Below are 22,108 nucleotides of genomic sequence, written 5' to 3'. Positions count from 1 at the left end.
TACCCTCATCTGTTGTAAGTCTGTCTAACACTATTACCAAGTGAAGCTTTCCAGTCGGGGCTACAACATGTCTGAAACGATCTCTGAGTGTTCAATCTCGAATTAAGCTACAATTGATTTGACTATAATGGTTTCAAACTTAGCTCTTATATCTGTTGATTATATTAGCATATTCATTGTTAGAATGTTGCTTTTACACCTACAGTACTATATCTGCAGAATTATCAAAATAATCGTATCTGTGCTTAGTGTATGTGTGTGTGTGATTCAAAGTTTTGAAGTTTTTTTTTATTGATTCCATTTTGTAATTGAAGTTAGATATTTGGTACTTATCAAATTGTATATTACCAAAATCGGATTCAGATGAGTAGATGTGGTTTAGAGCTTTGATGTTAACAGTAAGTTTACAATCCTACAATGCATTTTTTGTTTTTGTTTTTAGTGGGTAGAGGAAAGTTTCACCAACTTTGAGCAAGGCATTAACTGGAGATCGTTCGTGGTTTGTGACGTAGCCTACAGTAATGTTAACAACTGGCTGTGGACGCCATTCATTGAGCGTAAGGAGGCCAGCAGAATATACATCGAGATTAAGTTCAGTATGCGCGATTGTAATCTTTTCCCTGGAATGGCACTCTCCTGCAAAGAGACATTCTCCCTTCTGTACTACGAATTTGACGCAGCGACCAAAGAGCCTCCTCCGTGGGAGCCCGACTCCTACAAACTGGTGGACCGTATTGCAGCAGATGAAGGTCGTTTCACTTCTACAAATGAAGTCATAATTAACACTGAAATACGTAGCATTCCAGTCACAAAGAAAGGAGTGTATTTTGCCTTCCGCGATCAAGGGGCATGCTTATCATTGATCGCCATTAAAGTGTACTATATGGTTTGTCCAAATATTACAGTAAACTTAGCTTATTTTTTGGACAGGCCCACAGGACGAGAGGTTACAGAAATAATAAAAGTTGATGGTCAATGTGTGGCTAACGCTGAAGTGGTGGATTCGCCCAAGCTGCTGTGCAAAGGAGACGGAAAGTGGACACTTCCCTCAGGCGGCTGTAAATGTAAGGCTGGTTACGAGTCAATGGACCAGAGTTGTCAAGGTAACAGTTTTTGTTTCCTACTTAATTTTAAACAATAATTGTTTTTCATCAAGATATACATATACCAATTACACAAAAGATAATTTACAACAAAAGTATTAATTTAAAATCATTATATTTCACTGCCACGTTTATAGACAAACAACTGTTCCAGTGTCCGGATTATTATTATTTAGATAATAATAAAAACACAAATATTTCATAAGACATACTTAGCTCAAAGTTAAATTGGTATAACTTGGGAAGTTTGGAAGAAAACCATTTATTTATTACAGTACAAAATTCGAAGCTTTCATAGTAGTGAACTTTGTGAACCTGACGATGACCGAAGAAGGTCAAAACGTTGTTCGCTCCTCTACGTAAACAATTTTCTCAACCAAAATGAGCCGTTTTTACATATATATCTTTCATAGTAGTGCTCAGAAAGATAACATGTATATGTCTATTATGATTAAAATGTTAAGATGTAATTGCGAAATGGTAAAAAAAAACTCTTTGTATATTTCTAAATTCAAGATCACCGAAGCGTTTATAAGAACATTAATTATGAATTCCATTGTTTTATTTGTTGAATTATGTTATAAGCTATAGTTTGTCATTTAAGTGTAATCTACAAGAAGCTACAGGTTTTAATGGACTAGATTGAACATCTGGAATGTTTTAAAAATGTAATTCAAAGTCTTGTTTTAAGACTGTGATACAAAGTTCTGATATGTTGGAACGTGAGGGTAGTTAAAGACTATAAAGTGATTTCAAGATAAAGAGTGAATCAGTCAGTGTGTTAGCTATCGCGGCTACTTTGTGCAAGTAAGTTGCTTTGTTCTACCTTAGGCAACGTCGTTTGTAACGTAGGCCTACAGTAAATTTACTGCAGAAAAAGTGTTCATGTTCGAGGAAAAGCTGAAAGAATGTAATTTGTTACACGGACTGAACATTGGATTTTTTTCCGTGAGAATCCGCTAACGAAAAAGTTGCTTTACAACAATAGCAAAATTCAAGATCATGGTGACAATAAATATTAAATTATTGTCAATGTACAACCACAACAAAAAATATAGATAAATAAATAACTTCTGCTTTAGAATGTTCTTAATAAAATATTCTAAATTATTTATAAATTTATTTATTTATTTGTCAAATATCAGGCAAAACACGCTACTAAATGTTCCCATTTATATTAAGATTTAAGGTTGACGTTCATTTAGGATTGGTTAAAAGACACTACAGTTAAACATTGGGTTTTCTCAGAATGTTAAGAATATACTCTTGCAACTGTGTGAATGGCTTTCTTCTGTATGTAAGAAAATGTTAAACACAAAAGCGTTTCATTAAACAAGTTGATGTTTATATAAGAAAGTATTACTAGTTCGTTAGTCTTAACTGTCAGTCCTACTATTCAACATAACTTTATTACATTTGTTCTATTTAAACAAGTTCCATTTTCCTGGTGACTCTAATTTTAGATTATTCATGTGTTCTCATTTAATAATCTGACTATAATAACCGGATGTTGACCTTCTGGAGATTCATAATCAACTTAATGTATAATAATTGGGGAAAATAATGGCGTGATTTTTATTTACCTTTATATCTTTATTTCAATAAATGTTTAGTTAAATTTTCAAGCAGTTTAGTCCAATACCACTCTAGTGCGAGACTCCAGTAAGCTTATTAAGAGAGCGTTCCAATTCCATATCCTTTGAAAAAAGTCTAATGCTTGGGAGTTCCTTCTAAAGTGTGTTTTCATTCCATGTTTAGTCACAGAATCATACTTCATTATAAGTATATTGTTGAACCAATCTTGTAGTAATTAAGTTAAGCCTGTTGAAGCTCGAACCAAATGTTAAAAACGATTGCAATATTTCCATCAGTAAAGTTTATTCATTGTGTATGTGTATACTTCAACGTTTGTGTTTCTTTAATGCGAATCAACTCTTTAATTTCACCACTTCACAGCCACTTTTAAGAATTTTATCTTTCTTTTAATAAATTTACTACTTTCAATTCAGTCCTCGAACTGCCTGTTATGTGCAGAGCAATCTGAATTGTCAGAATTTCAGTAAACAAGAATAACACGTTTGTATCTATGTATATTAGACGTCGTTGTAAATTGGTTCGTTTATTTGAATGACGTTTTTGCTATGTATATATTTGATCTTACTTCGACAACTGTCAAGGCAACATGAATACAATTTCTGTTAGTTGAAATGATAATAGCCTCACGTTATAATGAAAGTTCGGAAACAAACGAGGAGCACAGCTTCCCCTAGTAGCCACTGTTTAATGGCTTGTTTGAAATGACGTAAAACTGCGATATAATCTCGCTAAGAGGTGTATGTTCATATACTAGTGTGCGGGAATTTAAAGAAAAAAAGAAGCGCTTTTCCGAACTAGGGAGGGAGGCCCCTATGGGGTAGGGATGTTCGTAGTGTACTGAATATCAGAAAAATGTCCCCAGGCATAACCTCCTTTAAAGCCATTCTTATTTCACGGCCAATTGAATTGGGAAGACGATGTCCACTGACGAATAGGAAGAATATATCCGAGGAGCTCTCGTTAGCGTAAATATGAAATTTATTTAGACCATTGTCGGCAACCGCTGAGTCGGAAGTCTGGCTAATGGGGATCTTAAGAACTGTTTTACGAAGGATAGTTGAGACGTCTAGATCCTAAGTTACAAGACTCTGTTGTTTGGTGACTGTAGGAGATTCTGAAAGGTCTAGGCTTTCGGTTAGATAGAAGAAAGTATTTTCAATGTCTATATAAAAAAATTGGTGCTATTGATCACGACTACATAAAATCCCTCAACAGATGGGCACGTTTATAAAGATGGTCACGCACGGACGTACTATTAACAAATACAGGACAACTGCTTTCACATCGTAACTTTCAGAAGAATGAAGAACGACATCTTTCCCAACGTTAATTCACTTTTCTTTTTACTTGTTCTCCAAGCAAAATGTTGATTGAAACTCCATTCTTTTCGTTATGTAAACAGCCTACATGACACTAAGTATACGAATGAATACCCAAGCAAGTCAAGCAAGAGTATATTCACATACAAAAACATTAAAATATGAAACTAAATAGAGGTTTCTGCCCAGCTGAGAACCAGGTACTCTCAAGTCAAACAGTAACCGTTTCTTTTCAACAAGAAAAGAGGAACTGGTAATCGATAAGTAATATTAAATTGGTTTTGTAGGTCTTCAGTTTGTTGGATCAAGACCAACGCCTATAGTTTGTCTATCGTGAAATTCTCAGAACTCATATAACGAAACTTAAAGCAAGCGGAACAGTGGTTTTTTTTTTTTTTGTTGTATTTTGAGGAATCATCCCAGAATTACTATTCTCTTGCAATTTATTATTAAGACTTGTATTGCCTTCAGTTTCACCCACCTTAATGTTAAGTAAATAAGGAAGGTCTTGTGAGGGGGTGAAGCTTACTTTATCTATTAAAGTGGTGTGGTTAAAGATACAATTTAATATGCTTTTTCAGTGGTTCAACGTGGTTGTTTAGCGAACTATAATTCCTTGTTTTTTGTTATTTTTGTAAGCCACAAGTTTTTAGACAAACTGCTAGTCGTTCCTAAGATATATATACGTTTTCAGACAAACCGCCAGTCGTTCCTAAGATGCATGTTCTTAGACAAACTGTCAGTCGTTCCTAAGATATATGTATGTTTTTAAGATAAACTGTTTCTTGTTTCTGTAGGATACAAATTATTTGACAAATTGTTTTTTTTTTGCTTGTTTATAGGATACAACTTCTTACAAACAAAGTGTCTGTTGTTTTTATCGGATGCATGTTCTTATAAACAAAGAGTTTGTCTCTAAAAACTTGTATCCTGTAAAAAACAACAGACACTTTGTTTGTAAGAACCTGTATCCTTATAGACAAACTCTTTGTTGTTTTTATAGGATGCGAGTTCTTATAAACAGAGAGTTTAATATATATGTAGCTCTTTGGTGTTTTTATAGGATACAGGTTCTTACAGACAAATTCTTTGTTGTTTCTAAGGATACGAGTTCTTACAGACAAACTCTTTGTTGTTTTTATAGGATACAAGTTTTTATAGACAAACTCTTTGTTGTTTTTATATGATACAAAATATTGTGATATTTTACAAGTTGTCTGTTGTTCATAGGAAACAAGCTCTTACAAACTATTGTAACTTCTGATATTCCACTCTTAGGACAAACTATCTGTTGTTTTGCTGAAACTTTAAACACATACGGCATATATTTTAGTCCAAACAAATACATACGAGTTGGTCTTAACAGCCACGTGATATGATAGGTTCTACACAGCAGCAAACAATTTTATTTTAATATTTTCTGAAGAGTCAACTTATCATAAATAGTTATAACCTTTACAAAACCGTGTTTTGGTCGTTAAAACGGACACTTAGCTCCAAAGTCAATCGAGATAAAAACTCTATCCCAGCTCTTAAAATTTCATGTGCCTAGAGATGTTTCAAATTGTAAACATGTCATATAGATTGGGAATCTTGTCTCCAAATTTTTTCGATGGAATGTTGAAATTACATGAAAAGGTTTTTGAGAGTAAAGACAGCGCTAGCAAGTTACTCGGTTTACAAGAAAGAAATATTTATCTTCGTTTTTAAACAACGCCTTATATTATTAAAATCATTTCTTGAATGTTTTATTACGTAATTATTGTTTACAGAAAGACTAAATAAAGAGACTTGGTCCAACCGTGAGATACAACACAGATAAACACTTACTTTTGAAGACGTCACTTGCAGTAGATTCATTCAGGAACAGAATTCAACTAACTGGGAATGTTAGAAAGGATTTTAAACGCCTTATCCACTCCTTGTATTTTAAACGACGTATTTTCAATGGCAAAAATATGTGTTATCAATAAAACGTTCATTTTTCACAAGGGAAAACAACTGATAGTAAACAACGAGAAGAGAGAACAAGAAATATGTTTGTTTTACCGTTATCTGTGGTTTAAAATGTTGTGCTTGTTGTAACCACACATAAGGAATAACGTTTTAAAAAACCAAGAAGTTGGTGCTTTGAATAATGAAAAACATCTTGTATGGTACTTCAAATCCTATATGATTTACCAACTTAACTGGTGGCAGGTTGGTTGGTATTTTCAATAGAGTATCTTTAATTCATCCATAACATGACGGAAATTCATAGCTTCTGTAAAATACGTTTTTGAATGATTCTTTATTCTAGGAATAGGTGTAGTTTTGAAACTTTTACTTTGATATGTTTATAATTAAATATCAGTTACATGTGTAAGTGAGTTGTCTCATTACCATCATCTTAAGAAGTATTAGGTTGGTCACGTAAGTTGTCTCACAAGTATTGTCTTAAGAAATATTACTTCAGTTATGGTACCAGTATCGTAAGTTGTCTCACAAGTATTGTCTTAAGAAATATTACTTCAGTTATGTAATTTGTCCTACCAGTATCGTTTTAATGGATATTATTTTAGTTTTGTAAGTTGTCTCACTACCATCATCTTAAGAAGTATTAGGTTGGTCACGTAAGTTGTCTCACCAGTATTGTCTTAAGAAATATTACTTCAGTTATGTAATTTGTCCTACCAGTATCGTTTTAATGGATATTATTTTAGTTTTGTAAGTTGTCTCACTACCATTGTCTAAGAAATGTTACTTTCATTATATAACACAGGCATCGTTTGAAGAAATATTACTTGATTAAGTAAAAATGTTTTAGTAGGATTGTTTGAAGAAATATTAGTTAATATGTGTTATCAGCTTCATTTTAGAAAATGTTGCTTTCGTTATGCAAGTTGTCTTTCCAGCATCGTTTTAAGAAATATAACTTAAGTTTTGTTTGTTTGTCTTTTTTAATTTCGCGCAAAGCTACACGAGGGCTATCTGCGTTGGCCGTCCCTAGTTTAGTAGTGTAAGACTAGAGGGAAGACAGCTAGTCATCACCACTCACCGCTAACTCTCGGACTACTATTTTACCAACAAATAATGGGATTGATCGAAACATTATACCGCCCCCACGGCTGAAAGGGTGACCATGTTTGGTGCGACGAGGATTGGAACCCGCGACCCTCAGATTACGAGTCGAACGCCTTAACCCACTTGGCCATGCCGAGCCTATGTATCTTAAGTAATTTAAACTGTCGTACCACCATCATCTCAAGAAATATAACTTTGGTTACGCACATTGTGGTTGTCTCACATGGAAAGTTCTACGAAATACTAAATTATGTCTCATCAATAGTTCTTCAGGACATATCATTGGTAAAATGTTGAAGGAGAACACTTTGGTGAAACTTTGTCGTGTAGCAGCATTTTGGTTTTAGTAAATTAACAACTTTAGCGTGTGATTGGACAATTTAAGCTTTTAATAATTGACGTCTATATTTGTTGACACGAGCTGCTTGAGAAAAACTAAGAACTGTGGTCACGGCCAGGACATTGTAAATTTTATTCCTTGTGTAAAACGTCACATTCAACGTTAATAAAGCTAGCGAAACTGTGTGCGTACAGAAACGACATCACCTGAACATGGTGTCAGCTTTCAATACGTGTAGATAAATATGAATTACTAATTTCTTCGTGACATGTTGTAAGTTCTGGCTGTAGGTTGGCACACTACTTAGCACTTGCTTTACATATCAGTCAGGTGTTTCATACGTATTTACTTTAAATATGTTACACATCATTAAAGTGTTTTATATCTACTTAATGTAAACACCTTACAGGTCAGTAATGTATTTCATGTGTTTACTGTAAATAGTTTCACACTTGTCTTTGTTCAGATCGTAATACTTCTGCCCTTACTTTCTCCTATCGATAAAATGTTCCTAAAGTATTTCGTACCTGCTGTTACAGAACCGAATGTTGGCCAACTGAAATTATAGAGAATTAAAAAAATAATCTGATGTTATCGTTTGGATTGATCATTTATGTCAGTAAGCCAGGTTTTCAAATAACAGTAAGTATTTTAATACGGTATTGAATAAGAATTGAATAAGAAAGAATGTGTAGCACTTTTCTGTCTTAATTTTGGACCATTGTAAGGGAAATAATACAGGAATCCTCTTTTCTAATTTTGCAATGTTGAATACAAAATAATTCAAGGTACTTTCTATTCAATTTTTAGCTGATTACCTGGCAGAAAATATATACTGAGTATTTTCTGTTATAAAAGCTCAGCATGGCCAGGTGGGTTAAGGCGTGCGACTCGTAATCTGAGGGTCGCGGGTTCGCATCCCCGTCGCACCAAATATGCTCGCCCTTTCAGCCGTGGGGGCATTATATGTGACGGTCAATCCCACTATTCGTTGGTAAAAGAGTAGCCCAACAGTTGGCGGTGGGTGGTCATGACTACCTGCTTTCTCTCTAATCTTACACTGCTAAATTAGAGACGGCTAGCGCAGATAGCTCTCGAGAAACTTTGCGCGAAATTCAAAAACAAAACAAACAAGCTTAGATTTCGGACATTTGATAGAAGAAAATAAAAACACCAGAAAGGAAATTGAACTTTGTTTACGTCTAGCAAGTTATCACCGGTCCTGGCTTACACGTAAATAAGATAATAAAAGTATTCCAACAAGCAACAAGTCTATTTTAAAAATTAAAACTTTCAGCGGTCGAATCCGCTAAACAATTGTTTTAAACGGCAAGCCGCTTTACCATATTTTTACATAATTTCTGCTGTCGGTGATTGAGTTGCTACACACTATCACATATTAGCTTCAAAGAATAAATTTGTGTGTATGTTTCGTTTCTAATGACAAAACTGCACAGTGGGCTATCTTTTCTATGCTGTGCTATCAAAGAAATCGAACCCCGAAATATATAAAGCTATCGGCTCTCAAATTTACTGTTCAACTATCATGGGCTACAGCAGTACAGAGTTATAACTTCTTTTTATTATTTTACTTTCATTATAATCTGATATATAATTAGCCAAAACTGATCATTACTGGCGATCACGGTCAATACACAAATATGCGCATTAAAATATCAGTTGTTATGGGGAAAATATGACACTAAATTAATTATAAAAAAAATAAATTGATAAACATATAGCGTAGAATTGTTCTCCCCCCATTCATTGCCACTAAATTCTAACATAGCCACTTATGCGTTCATTGCAATCTATAATGTCGTAGTACTCTGTTTATTACTCATTGATTTCGGCATTGTCGTATTGGGACGACGTGGTTCAGTGGCATGGTGATTTGGACTTGTAGATGGTTTTTAGTTCGAAACTGTTGCATGTCTTGCTGTTTTGTCCTTTAGCAGAGGTTGTCCCAGCCTACCCATATGTATGATGAGAACCAGCTGTTAGTTGAGAACTGATTTACGACCAAATGGCATCTCGTCCAAGTGTAACGGATCACCATTTTCAACCGCTTGTGCTACTTGGAACAAGGGGTCGAAAGTACGGCTATAGTGCCTTTTAAAGGCATGCAAGAAATTAAATAATTAATTAGTTAGATCTATAAACAATGAATCCTGGAAAAGCTAGGTGCACTGCCGGGACTATAAACTCTGTTATTTGTTTTTTAAAGACTGCAACTGTTGTAATGTAGTTCTTTTGTTGGATAAGTTATTTTCAATTAATTGGTAAACATAATTCAAAGTCCAACCCAGATAATGACAACAAATTACCTTACATCTTTCTTGGTGTTTGTACAAACTGTAATTTGTTATAATTTACAGGTCTAAGTTTACAACTGACATTTAAGCAGAAATACTACGCTTACTTTACAACGACTGACCTAAAAGTAACCTTACTTGCACAATTTCACAGCTGATGGATAAGGTAACTAAATGTACGCTGTAACTAACATTAATCCAAATATTTCACTGAAACTGGCAAGTTAACAATAGAAAACAGACTGGGTTAATTCGCTGCTAGCTATAACAAATAAAAACAAAGTACAATGACTTATTGTCTCACTGATTCTCGTAATTATAATGTTCTCTTGTCTCTCGGTGTTCTTCTAATTTCTGTGCTATCAAATTTCGAACTTTCTGGGTTCAATTCCACAAACTCTTTTCATCTTGATTACTTGCGCCCTATAGCTGACATCTGAATTAAAACATTGAAAATATAGTGAGATAAATAACTTTTTTTTCATCTGTTTCTCACAAGTTTACTTTTTGGTTAGATAATAGATTCGGTTCGCAATTTAATTTGTAATATTTTTGTTTTGTGGCTTGTTTTGTTTGTTTGTTTTGGAATTTCGCACAAAGCTACTCGAGGGCTATCTGTGCTAGCCGTGCCTAATTTAGCAGTGTAAGACTAGAGGGAAGGCAGCTAGTCATCACCACCCACCGCCAACTCTTGGGCACCTCTTTTACCAACGAATAGTGGGATTGATCGTCACATTATACACCCCCACGGCTGGGAGGGCGAGCATGTTTTAGCGCGACGCGGGCGCGAACCCGCGACCCTCGGATTGCGAGTCGCACGCCTTACGCGCTTGGCCATGCCAGGCCTGTTTTGTGGCAAAAAAAAAAAAAAATTAAAATTGCCTTTAAGCCATTGTTCTTTACCTTATGTTTCATACACATGGAAGACTGTTGACCTTAAAATCATTGTTCCATACAGTATGTTACATACCGACAGTACTCTGCTGGCTTCTAAATCATTGTTCCATACAGTATGTTACATACCGGCAGTACTTTGCTGGCTTCTAAATCATTGTTACATACAATATGTTTCATCACTGCTCCATACAATATATTTCAGGGGCAGTTTCAGTCATTCTGTAGCTCCTGGCAGAATTCAGTAAATGGGGTGCCCCATACTGATAAGATTTGTTTCTTTGGAATTAAGCACAAAGCTGCACAATGGGGTATCTGTGCTCTGCAAACCATGGGTATCGAAATTTAGTTTCTAGCGTCGTAAGTCTGCAGTGTTACTCACGTTACGTCTTAATACGTAAAATAGCTAGAAATTTTAATTTCAATATAGAAGCCAATTAAATGTTGGTATGTATCAAATTTATGATATTTACCAACAAGATTGAAACACACAATTTTCTTTCTTAACACAATTTGTTTTAATATACAAACAATAATACAATTTATAATAACGTTAATTACAAATAATGATTTATATGCAAAGTTCTGCAAACTTACCACCAATATTAAGTCCTCTATCCACTTTGGAACTAAATACTTTATTGATGGTTCACGAGGAGCGAGTTAGTTCTGATTTGATATTGTTACAATTCGCTTAATGGCTAGCTAGCTAGCCCTGTTCATGCCTGGCCTTATGCTGATTTTGTATAAGCTGATTTTACTCTGAAGAAGATATCTAATATCCTCGTAGAAATACTGATGTCCGAAGTTAATTCACTGTAGTTAAACGGTTTGTAATGCTCAAAATCTATAAACTTTTCTGGTCAAATATAGTGTATTAACTGTAACAAACAACAATATTAATCTGTCTCTTCTCGTATCGATTTATAAACTTTGAGATGAGGATTTCAAGAGTTCAGTTGGAAATAATATTGGCAATCACTAATATTACATACACATAAAGCCCGACAAGGCCAGTTGGTTAAGGAGCTCGACTCGTAATCTGAGGGTCGCGGGTACGAATCACAGTCACACCAAACATGCTCGCCCTTTCAGTCATGATGACGGTATAATGTTAGGATCTATCCCACTATTCGTTGGTAAAAGAGTTCGCAGTTGGTGGTGATGACTATCTGTCTTCCCTCTAGTCGTACACTGTTAAAGTAGGGACGGCTAGCTCAGATAGCCCTCGTGCAGCTTTGCTCGAAATTCAAAAACAAATAAACATGCATACATAGTACATTGTTGATTCTTACGCTCGAGAATTTTCAACAAATTTAGATAATAGATGGGCTTTTACAATACACATTTAAAAAAAAAAAGGTGCATACATTTCTAAATGGGCCTGGCATGGCCTAGCGCGTAAGGCGTGCGACTCGTAATCTGAGGGTCGCGGGTTCGCGCCCGCGTCGCCCCAAACATGCTCGCCCTCCCAGCCGTGGAGGCGTATAATGTGACGATCAATCCCACTATTCGTTGGTAAAAGAGTAGCCCAAGAGTTGGCGGTGGGTGGTGATGACTAGCTGCCTTCTCTCTAGTTTTACGCTACTAAATTAGGGACGGCTCGGTGCAGTGGGCTAACAACCTGCTCACTTAAATACCTCTTGAAGAATCCGCAAGCGATTGCGGCCCTATGTTTCTTGATGGAATCTAATGGTAATAACTAACTAACATTTCTAAATACATATTTAACTAAAGCAAATATAGATATTAAAATAAATACATAATAGTAAATCTGTTACAGCAGACAATTTGCTGTGTCACTAGAGGGCGTAATGATAATAAAACTCAGAAGTAGGTTAAAAAGCATAGCATCGGGGGCACTTCCATTACGTGGGTCCCCGGGCAGTTGCCAAGTTTGTCCAATAGATAAACCATCTATGTCTGTGGTAATCCGCTGGTCTGTATATAGTTCATTATTGCATACAGTATATTTCATGCGTATGGTATTCTACTGGCCTCTTAAACACTGTTCCATACAGTATGTTTCGTACATCTATCATATTCTACTGGCCTCTAAAACTTTAAATTACAACATTGTTCGATACTGTTCCATACAGTATGTTTCGTACATCTGGGAATTTGCATGCCTATAATTAGTTATTGTAAAATGTATTTATATCCTTGATAATAAAATCGTTATTTTTATCGTTATTGTGGTCTCACACAGTGGTATGTCTACCTTAAGCTATGGTTATTCACACACCCTCTCTTTTAAATGTTTATTTTAATATTAAAACTTTTGGATTAATTTCAACGAACGTTTCAATTACATATAATTCATTAAAAACAATTTGATCAGCAAATTAACGTTGGGAGTTTAATCTTATCCACTTAAGAGTACTAAAGTACTTAAGTACTAAAGACGACATCTGTGCTAATCGCCCCTAATTTTGCTGTGTAAGACTAGAGGGAAGGCAGCTAGTCATCACCACCCACCGCCAACTCTTGGGCTACTCTTTTACCAACGAATAGTGGGATTGACCGTCACATTATAACGCCCCCACGGCTGAAAGGGCGAGCACGTTTGGCGCGACGGGGATGCGAACACGCGACCCTCGCATTGCGAGTCGAACGCCTTAACACGCTTGGCCATACCGGGCCCGTTATATTTGAAACATCAATAATATTTGGACTTTGGTCGCGTGCGAAGAACGTTAAAAGTTATTTACAGATTAGCTATTTCTAACATTGAACATCTGTTACTAAGTATACTGGCCAGTGCCATCTGGGTTCTAGAACTATAGATTGAGATTGGATGTGATTATGTTATAAGTTTAATCATTTGTCTCACAAGAGTGTTAAGAATCGGTACATTTAGTTGTATTAAACTTCACTTGTCGCACTCAATTGTAAGTTCGTATGGTATAGGTTTCAGTAATACCAGTTCTCACCGAATATTACTCCGAACTATGTTGTTTGTCGACGATTCGTCATTGTTTTGTATTGCCAGTTTTCTGAAACTTTTCTAAAGACGTAGCAACAACAACAAAAAAAGAAAAATATTTGTAAGGAAATATGTTTAAACAATATTTCAGTATTTAAAGTTTTATAAACAATGTTGGAATTTATTCGTGACTTTAAAAATTAAGTATTAGCTTTAAATTAATATTATTTTATTAAATGTTATATTTTTTATTCTTGTTGCCTTAGTTACCTGTGTGTGTTTCATAACAAAGCCACATAGTTTTAAATCCGTAGACTTGTCGATGTTCCATTTTAGTTTTGAAACTATTTATATGTTTTAACATTTAATTTCAATTAGTTTGTTTTGGATATTCTCGCACAGCTAAACAAGAATTATGTTTGCTAACCGTTCCTAATTTTCAATTGATAAGGCTAAAGGGAAGACAGTCGTAAACACTAAAAGCCAATTTTTGGGGCAATCAAATCAAGTAGTGAGATTTGACTTTTGACTTTGTAACACACTCAAAGCATGAGACATGATTTTTTAGTAGCGAAACGCGAACCATAGCCCTCGGATTTATAGTCTGGTACGACAGTGATTAGGTCACGATCAGCCCTTAAAGTTTGAAATAATCAGTTTTATAAAGAAACTCCAAAGAAACATCACAGAAATTGTTCACATTAGATTTAAAGAAAGCTTGTATTAATTATAAACTTCAACGTTTTACACAGTTAAAATTTTAATTACAAGTGATTATGCATATCAAGAAAATTCAAACGGGTCTGTTATAATATTTATTCTATGGAACTATATTTAATCAGAAACTCTCTGAGGAACATAAGTTCTACTTAGAAGAGTTTGAACATGATACAGAGTGTTTCAAAAATACTTCATTCATCAGTGTATCAAGTTCATTCTAAATGAAGCTAATGCAAGCCTCTTTTGTTCTGTACATGATGGTCATTATATTCAAATCACCAGTCTTGTGCTATTCAAAGAGAAATAAAAGCTGCATAGTTTGCCCCCAAAAAACACAAATACAATTTAGATATACATTACGTTGTTGTTTATAAACATTTTGTTCCATGTCTAAACTTTTTTGAGTAAATATTGTGTTTCTCAATGTGTCTTTGGTGAACTTTAGCGTTTATATATATATTTAAAAAAAATATATTTAAAAATATGATAATTTTAATTGGGTTCTTTATTACAGTCACCCTATATGTACATTTGGATATATATATATATATCTTTTTATTTTACACAAACATTCCTTTAACTTTAGACCCTTAATTTTGTATACAAAATCCTGTTGACTTTCATGTCTTAATTTTATACAAACATTATTTTAATTTTTGATGACGAGAAATCCACTTGAAATAAAAATGTATCTCAAAATGGTTGGTAGCGATTTTATGTTTATGTAAAAATATAACACTTTTACTGATAAGCAGAGAACAACGTTTCGACCTTCCTAGGTCATCTTCAGGTTAACAAAAGATGACCAAAAGTTCAATTTAAATAAACACAGCATAACCACAGAAACCACCCAGATACTAAATAAGGAAACAAATGCACATAAACACATACATACACACAAAATAATGGATCAGAAAATGAATTTTTTGCCATTTGTTCACGATTACCCTGAAATCCTTTCATGGACTTCAGGAGTCCATGAACCGCTGATTAAGAACGCCCATTTTAGACCCTTAATCTAATTCAGAGATTCGATTTTGCTTTCAGGCTTTAGCCTACGCAAACATTCCTTTAACTATCCACTTATGTTTTTACACATCAAAATGCTATAGAACGTGTTATACAGAAACAACCCCTTAATCCTATACCTAAACTTGAAAGAACTATTCTGCATTTTGGCGCCTTAGTTTGAATTAAAATATCACGAGACATACAGGTTGGGCCAATGAAAGAAGATGAAACAAAATAGCACAATGAATCCTACTTTGTGACGAAGCTGTGTTCATAGCATCACTGAAAAGATTCAGTGTTATTAAAGCTCAATTATCTACCACCTTCACCAGTACAAATGTGTCATCTAGAGACACTGACGTGTACACTTTTTTGTTGTTGTTGCAGAAGTCTGGAATTAAGAGTATGAAATACAGAACTAGTTTGTTGGAAAAGGATATTGAAATTATCATACAAAATCATGTCTATGTGATTAATATTTACACACTTTCTGTTTATATATAAACCCAGCTTCGTGACATTTCTAGTAACAGTTACCTCATTAAATCTTTTCACTATGCTAAGTACCCTACTTCCTGCTCATGTCAAAGGAAGAAACAAGAAGAATAAGAAGAAACGCAAACCGTTAATAAATTATTCCCTACTAAACAATTAATGAAACACCATTCGTCAAACCAACAGTGCCACCAGATGACGTCTATCTGTACTAACACTTCAACAACAGTTAGTTCTAGTTCATTTACGAGAAAGCGTTTAATATGAAATTTAAAACTGTTCTCAAATACCTGATTTCCGAGCCATGATTTGTTTGTTTTTAAATTTCGCGCAAAGCTACACGAGGGCTATGTGCCCTTGCCGTCCCTAATTTAGCAGTGTAAGACTAGAGGGAAGGCAGCTAGTCATCACCACCCACCGCCAACTCTTGGACTACTCTTTTGCCAACGAATAGTGGGATTAAGCGTAACATTATAACGTCCTCACGACTGAAATGAACGAGCATGTTTGGTGTGACGGAGATTCGAACCCGTGACCATTATATTACGAGTCTAGTGCCTTATCCACCTGGCCATGCTGGGCCTACCGAGCCACGAAGTCGTCGATGAATATTAGTTGACCTTTATCCAGGCCCGGCATATCCAGGTGGTTAGGGCTCTCGAATCGTAATCTGAGGGTCTCTGGTTTGAATCCCCGTCACACTAAACATGCTCTCCCTTTCAGTCGTGAGGACGTTATAACGTACGGTCAATTCCACTATTCGTTGGTAAAATAGTCCAAGAGTTGGCGGTGGGTGGTGATAACTATCTGCCTTTGATCTGGTTTTACACTCCAAAGTTAGGGACTGCTAGCGCAGATGGCCCTCGTGTAACTTTGCACGAAAATTTAGAACAAACAAACAAACAAACCTTTATCTTAGAGTTTCTTGTGTACTAGCGGTCTGTGACGGCTTTCATGTGAATTATCAAATCCTGTAACGTTAACGATTTTGTAATATTATCTTAGTTTGGAGTGTGTGTGCGTACAAAAAGAACAACAACAAAAAACAGGAAGGTTGTTATACAAAAGATTTATTAAATCTTCCAGTGTAAATAGCTTTATTATCACCAATTAATTGTTTTCATATTTAACAATAACAGCATTAGTAATTAAATATGACTATTTTTGACTTCATATTTGATTTCATGTAGGTAGGAAAATTGTCTCTAGGTCACTTAAACCACGATGTGGAGCCAGAGTTTAAAACAAATACAAGATTGTGCTATATATGCATGTGTGTAAGTATATTAAGTTCAAAAACATGGATGTAACTACAACCATTAGAACGCTCGTCTTTATCAGCTATTTTTAATTCAAGAGTTGTTCTCGCTATATCTAAACAAAATTATACAGGATGTCGTGAAAACCGTACTGCTAGATTTGATCTACTGCTGAGCGAAGCTCTGTTCCCACGACTTTGTATTTAGTTTTCTTAAGCTTCAAGAAATTGTTCGCGACACGGCATGTCCGGGTGGTTAAGGTACTAAACACGTAATCTGAGGATCGTGGGTTCGAATCCCCGTCACATCAAACATACTCGCCCTTTCAGCCGTGAGGACGTTATAATTTGTCGGTGAATCCCACTATTCGTTGGTAAAATAGTAGCCAAAGAGTTGGCGGTGGGTGATGATGACTAGCTGCCTTCCCTTTAGTCTTATACTGCTAAATTAGGGCGGCTAGCGCAGGTAGCTCTCGTATAGCTTTGCGCGAAATTCAAAACAAAAACAAAAGTTAATCCGTTTCTGGTAAAAACAACTTCGTTCCTACTGAAAATAATATTATATATATATTTTAAAAAATTTCATTGTATTAAAGAACTAAAATTTCATAGTAATATTTCAAGATTTTTGTATAATCTTTGAGAAACTGTAGATTACGTAAGGTGGCACAAACTCATTCATGTTTGGTAGTCATAACCTCAATGATTATCTATGCCCTACTGTTATATTGAGCAAAACCACACATCGATATTCACAGGTATGTATGAAAGAGTAATTTTGTAGTATAGTACTTGGTCAGTAGCCTTTTATGGAAAAGGCTCCCAGTAGTACAGAGCCTGTGAATAAACAGTATGTTCAATAAGCCTGTGAACTTATATAGTTTAGCTTCCGAGTTTAGTACTCGCATATGGCGCAGCACAGACAGCCTATTTCTTAAAGCACATATTATAACGTGAAAGGCGTGTTTTGCATTATTAGTTTTACAAAGCATTTAATTTAATCAGTGAAGCTATGTAAAGCTGGCCAACTTTTGTAACAATAAAATTGTTGTTTTTTTGCAGCTTGTCCTCCTGAATCCTACAAGTCGTCTCTTAGCGACGAAAGATGTGTAAAATGTCCATTACATAGTACTGCTATCCATGAAGGATCTATGGAATGTAGCTGTGACGACGGCTATTATCGAGCTCCAGCAGAGTCAGTTAGTGTTCCTTGTTCTCGTAAGTATTTATGGCGTAAGCTACATTTAAAATCATTCACAGAAAATTACATTTATCGTTCTCTAAGCAAATCAACTTTAAATAAATTAAATAGTTGTATTAAATTATTATTATTACAACTCATTTCCATATGGTTTGTGAAACACGTGTAGACCAGTGTCATGGGACCTTGGGATATCGCCCTCTATGTTTCAATCTGACCCCTTAAAAGATTTGCATTGCATTTCTTATAGCAAAGCCACATAGGGCTATCTGCTCAGCCCACCGAGGGGAATCGAACCTCTGATTTTAGCGTTGTAAATCCGGAGACATACCGCTGTACTAGCGGGAGACCCCTTAAAAGATACATCATAATTACGAAACTTACTCGCAGCAAAAATAGGAGAACGCATAAAATTCGATCCAGAGCCTAAGATCATCAGAGCCCTGGATTCTGGCCGTAATGGGTGCGCCTGTGATGTACATTCCCTTGTCTTTTTGGCCAAATAAACCTTGCTTCTTCCCATACACCCCTGAAGATCAAATTAATTAACCGACGACAATATCTAGTGTCCTAGAAACACTAACTTCCTATGTTAGCTCTCTGAAATTGAATGGTTTATAATATTCTAGAACCTTACACGATTCTGGTCAAATTTTGTACTTTTTCCTATTAATAAGCGTTAATCACAATTATTGCTTTCAAGATATATAGTATGCTGACTGTAACTGACCAATGATAATACTAATTCTCTTGGCGTGTCGGATTTAATATCAAGCATGCGAGATTCTTACTATCAACAATCTTCTACAAATTGGAGAAAAGGCGGGACTTGCGCAAGACCACTCCAACAATATATGTCACGTGCTTCAAACTGAAACACACTAGGTATTAAAATAAATGTATAACGGTAAATTCGTTGCCATTGAAATATGCACCCGGAGACTTGGCAGAGAATACAATATTTCAAATTATTTCAGTTATTGAAAGTACACAAATAATCTTTTCTAAAGATATCCATGCACTTTTATCAAATAATTCATGGGTACCTCTATAATATTTTGAGAAAGTTCACAATATTAATTTGGTACCACCACACTATTTATCCATAGTAAAAACATGTATCAACAGTGTATCACTCTTACCCAGTCTTTCAGAAATCAATACTACTTGAGCAATACAATACGACATGCAACTGGTTTACTGTTATATGTTTACATTGTAATGGATTTAGTGTTATAAATTTATTTTAATATATACGTTTGTTTCAGTTTAATGTATGTAACGTATATTACGCAAGTCCCACCTGTTTACTAAATTTGTAGAAGATTCTTGAGTGTAACAAACAACAATAAATGATTTACAAAAACACGATCATATTTTCGAATATTGTTTTCCAAACTATTTTCGAGAATCCCGCCTAATGAATGTAAAAGCTAGCAAGGCAACTCACGGAGAGACAGTTTAAACTGATCTTCGTCAACTATATTCTATATTCCGTGAACTATGAATGTCGGTAGCTATAATTGTGATATACGCTTATTAGTCGGAAAACTACAGATATCTGACAAGAAACATTTATAAATTTCGAACATTACGAACCGTTCAACTTCTAAGAGGACATTAGATATCTATATTCCTCTGGAAAAAAACAACAACTTGTAAACCGAGTTAGACCAAACAAAAATAGAGCTAGTGACGTGTATATGTGTATCAATATCAAATTAATTCGTTACTTGTGGACCTGGACCGTCAATAAAATCTTCAGTTACAGATCAGATAGAAAAATTAATATTGTTTGTGAGTTTATAAAATGTTTGTATATAAGTAATTATTTGTAATAACAGTTATTACAAACTGTATTATTGTTTGTATATTAAAATATATTTGTGTTAAGAAATAAAATAGTGTATATCAATCTTGTTGGTAAACATCATAAATTTAATACATATTAACATTTAATCAACTTCTAAATCAAGATCAAATTTTCCAGCTATTTGAAATCTCAATACATAGTGCACGTAACATATTAAATCGGAGACTTGTCCAAGAAAAAAATATATGTAACAATTTTAATATCTGTGTTTGTTTTACTTATATATATATTTCAAAATGCGAGTAACTTATAATATTAAACGTGTATTGCGAGAGTCCCGTCTATTCTTTAAGTTTATAGAAGATCCTGGAGCTTAAGAACCAACAATGTACAATGTGTGTAAGTAAAATACTGTTGCCTACTGAACTTTCGAGAGCCTCACGTGAAGTTTACCAACTGACGCGCGAAGAGACAGTTTAATGTTGTTGGTTTGCTACAGTTAATGTTCTATAAATCTTGGAAGTTATAACTATGATTAACGCTTATCAATCGGGATGTTCTGAAGGTCACGGGTTTGAATACCTATCACACCAAACATACTCGTCTTTCCAGCCGTGGGGGCGTTATTAAGTGACGGTCAATCTCACTATTCGTCGATAAAAGAGTAATCCAAAAGTTGGCAGTGGGTGGTGACTAGCTGCTTTTCCTCTAGTCTTACACTGCTAAATTAGGGACGGCTAGAACAGATAGCCCTTGTGTTGCTTTGCGCGAAATTGGAAACAAACAAACAATCGGGAAACTGCAGATATTTGACCTGGGACGTTTGTAGACTTTGAACATGATAAAACGTTTATCTTCAGTGAATTAACTTCGGAAAGTCACTATTTCTATGAGAAGATTACATATCTTTACAGAAGAAATGGCAGCTTGTAAACGTCGTGAGGGCTTTTGACTCATAATCTGAGGGTCGCGGGTTCGAATCCCCGTCACACCAAACATGCTCGCCCTTTCGGCTGTGGGAGCGTTATAATGTGACGCTCGATCGCACTATTCGTTGGTAAAATAGTAGCCCAAGAATTGGCGGCGGGTGATGATGACTAGCTGCTTTCCCTCTAGTCTTACACTGGTAAATTAAGTACGGCTAGCGCAGATAGCTCTCGTGTAGCTTTGCGCGAAATTCAAAAATCAAACAAATAAACAATCTATCAACGTCATCAAGTAATTTTGCAACAGCCATTATCACTCACACAGTTTGAATTTCTCTTTTACTTAGAACCTCCATCAGCTCCTAGGAACCTCTCAATCAGCTTTGTTGACCAATCAATAGTCATTCTGACTTGGCAGCCACCTTTATATTTCGGAGGGCGGAACGACACTACATTTCGAGTGTTGTGTGATAAATGTTCTAATACTGTAGCGTATGTGCCTTCTCGTATGGGTTTCAAAGAAACCAAGGTCACCATCTCAGGTCTGAAACCTGCATCAACCTACACCTTCCAGATATATGCTGAGAATGGTGTGTCTAGACAAAAGGAGAGTCAGTTTGCGGATACGACCGTTACAACAGCATCTTCAGGTAGGCAGTATAATTGAAATGTAGTACACTATGTATGCCATTATTATATATCATTACACTAAAGTCTATATAATATTATTAATAATATCAGTGGTCAGTTATTTAAACTTATTTTCTTGCGTTAAAGATTTGAGTTTGCCACTAATACAAGTGTATATCATTAGGCTCGTTATAAACCATCTTTTACATCAAATGCAAAAGCACTTGTAATGAGTTATTTCGTGAGTTTGAGGCATCACACATGTAAACAGCCATAATTTACGCTAAACCTAAAGATTATTCACTAACAGTTTTTATTTATTTGTTTCTTGTTAAGCACAAAGCTTTACAGCAGGTATCTAAACCTGATTTTAAAGACTATATACCCATATACTTACTACCGAGTCACCTGTGGACACTCAGTAGAACATTTACAATGTTCACTTAGTGTTTCCCTCCAGAATTAAGTTGACGAACTTGTATAGTTAAAATCTGAAAA

General features: G+C 35.1%; 1 protein-coding gene across 6 annotated transcripts in view; it reads left to right on the top strand.

Moving 5' to 3' along the window:
• The window catches only part of LOC143235833 (ephrin type-A receptor 4-B-like), a 105,844-nt gene that overhangs the window by 62,501 nt on the left and 21,235 nt on the right, over window positions 1–22,108 (top strand). For all 6 annotated transcript variants that reach the window (XM_076474058.1, XM_076474056.1, XM_076474057.1 and 3 more), the window contains 3 exons: window positions 443–1,103; window positions 18,103–18,258; window positions 21,328–21,630. In XM_076474058.1, the coding sequence (XP_076330173.1) occupies window positions 443–1,103; window positions 18,103–18,258; window positions 21,328–21,630 (1,120 nt within the window). The remainder of the gene's footprint in view (window positions 1–442; window positions 1,104–18,102; window positions 18,259–21,327; window positions 21,631–22,108) is intronic.

Source organism: Tachypleus tridentatus, chromosome 12, assembly GCF_004210375.1.
Source record: "Tachypleus tridentatus isolate NWPU-2018 chromosome 12, ASM421037v1, whole genome shotgun sequence".
NCBI classification, from domain to species: domain Eukaryota; kingdom Metazoa; phylum Arthropoda; class Merostomata; order Xiphosura; family Limulidae; genus Tachypleus; species Tachypleus tridentatus.
Note: the sequence above shows the minus strand (reverse complement) of the source record. Positions and strands in the feature narration are given on the sequence as shown.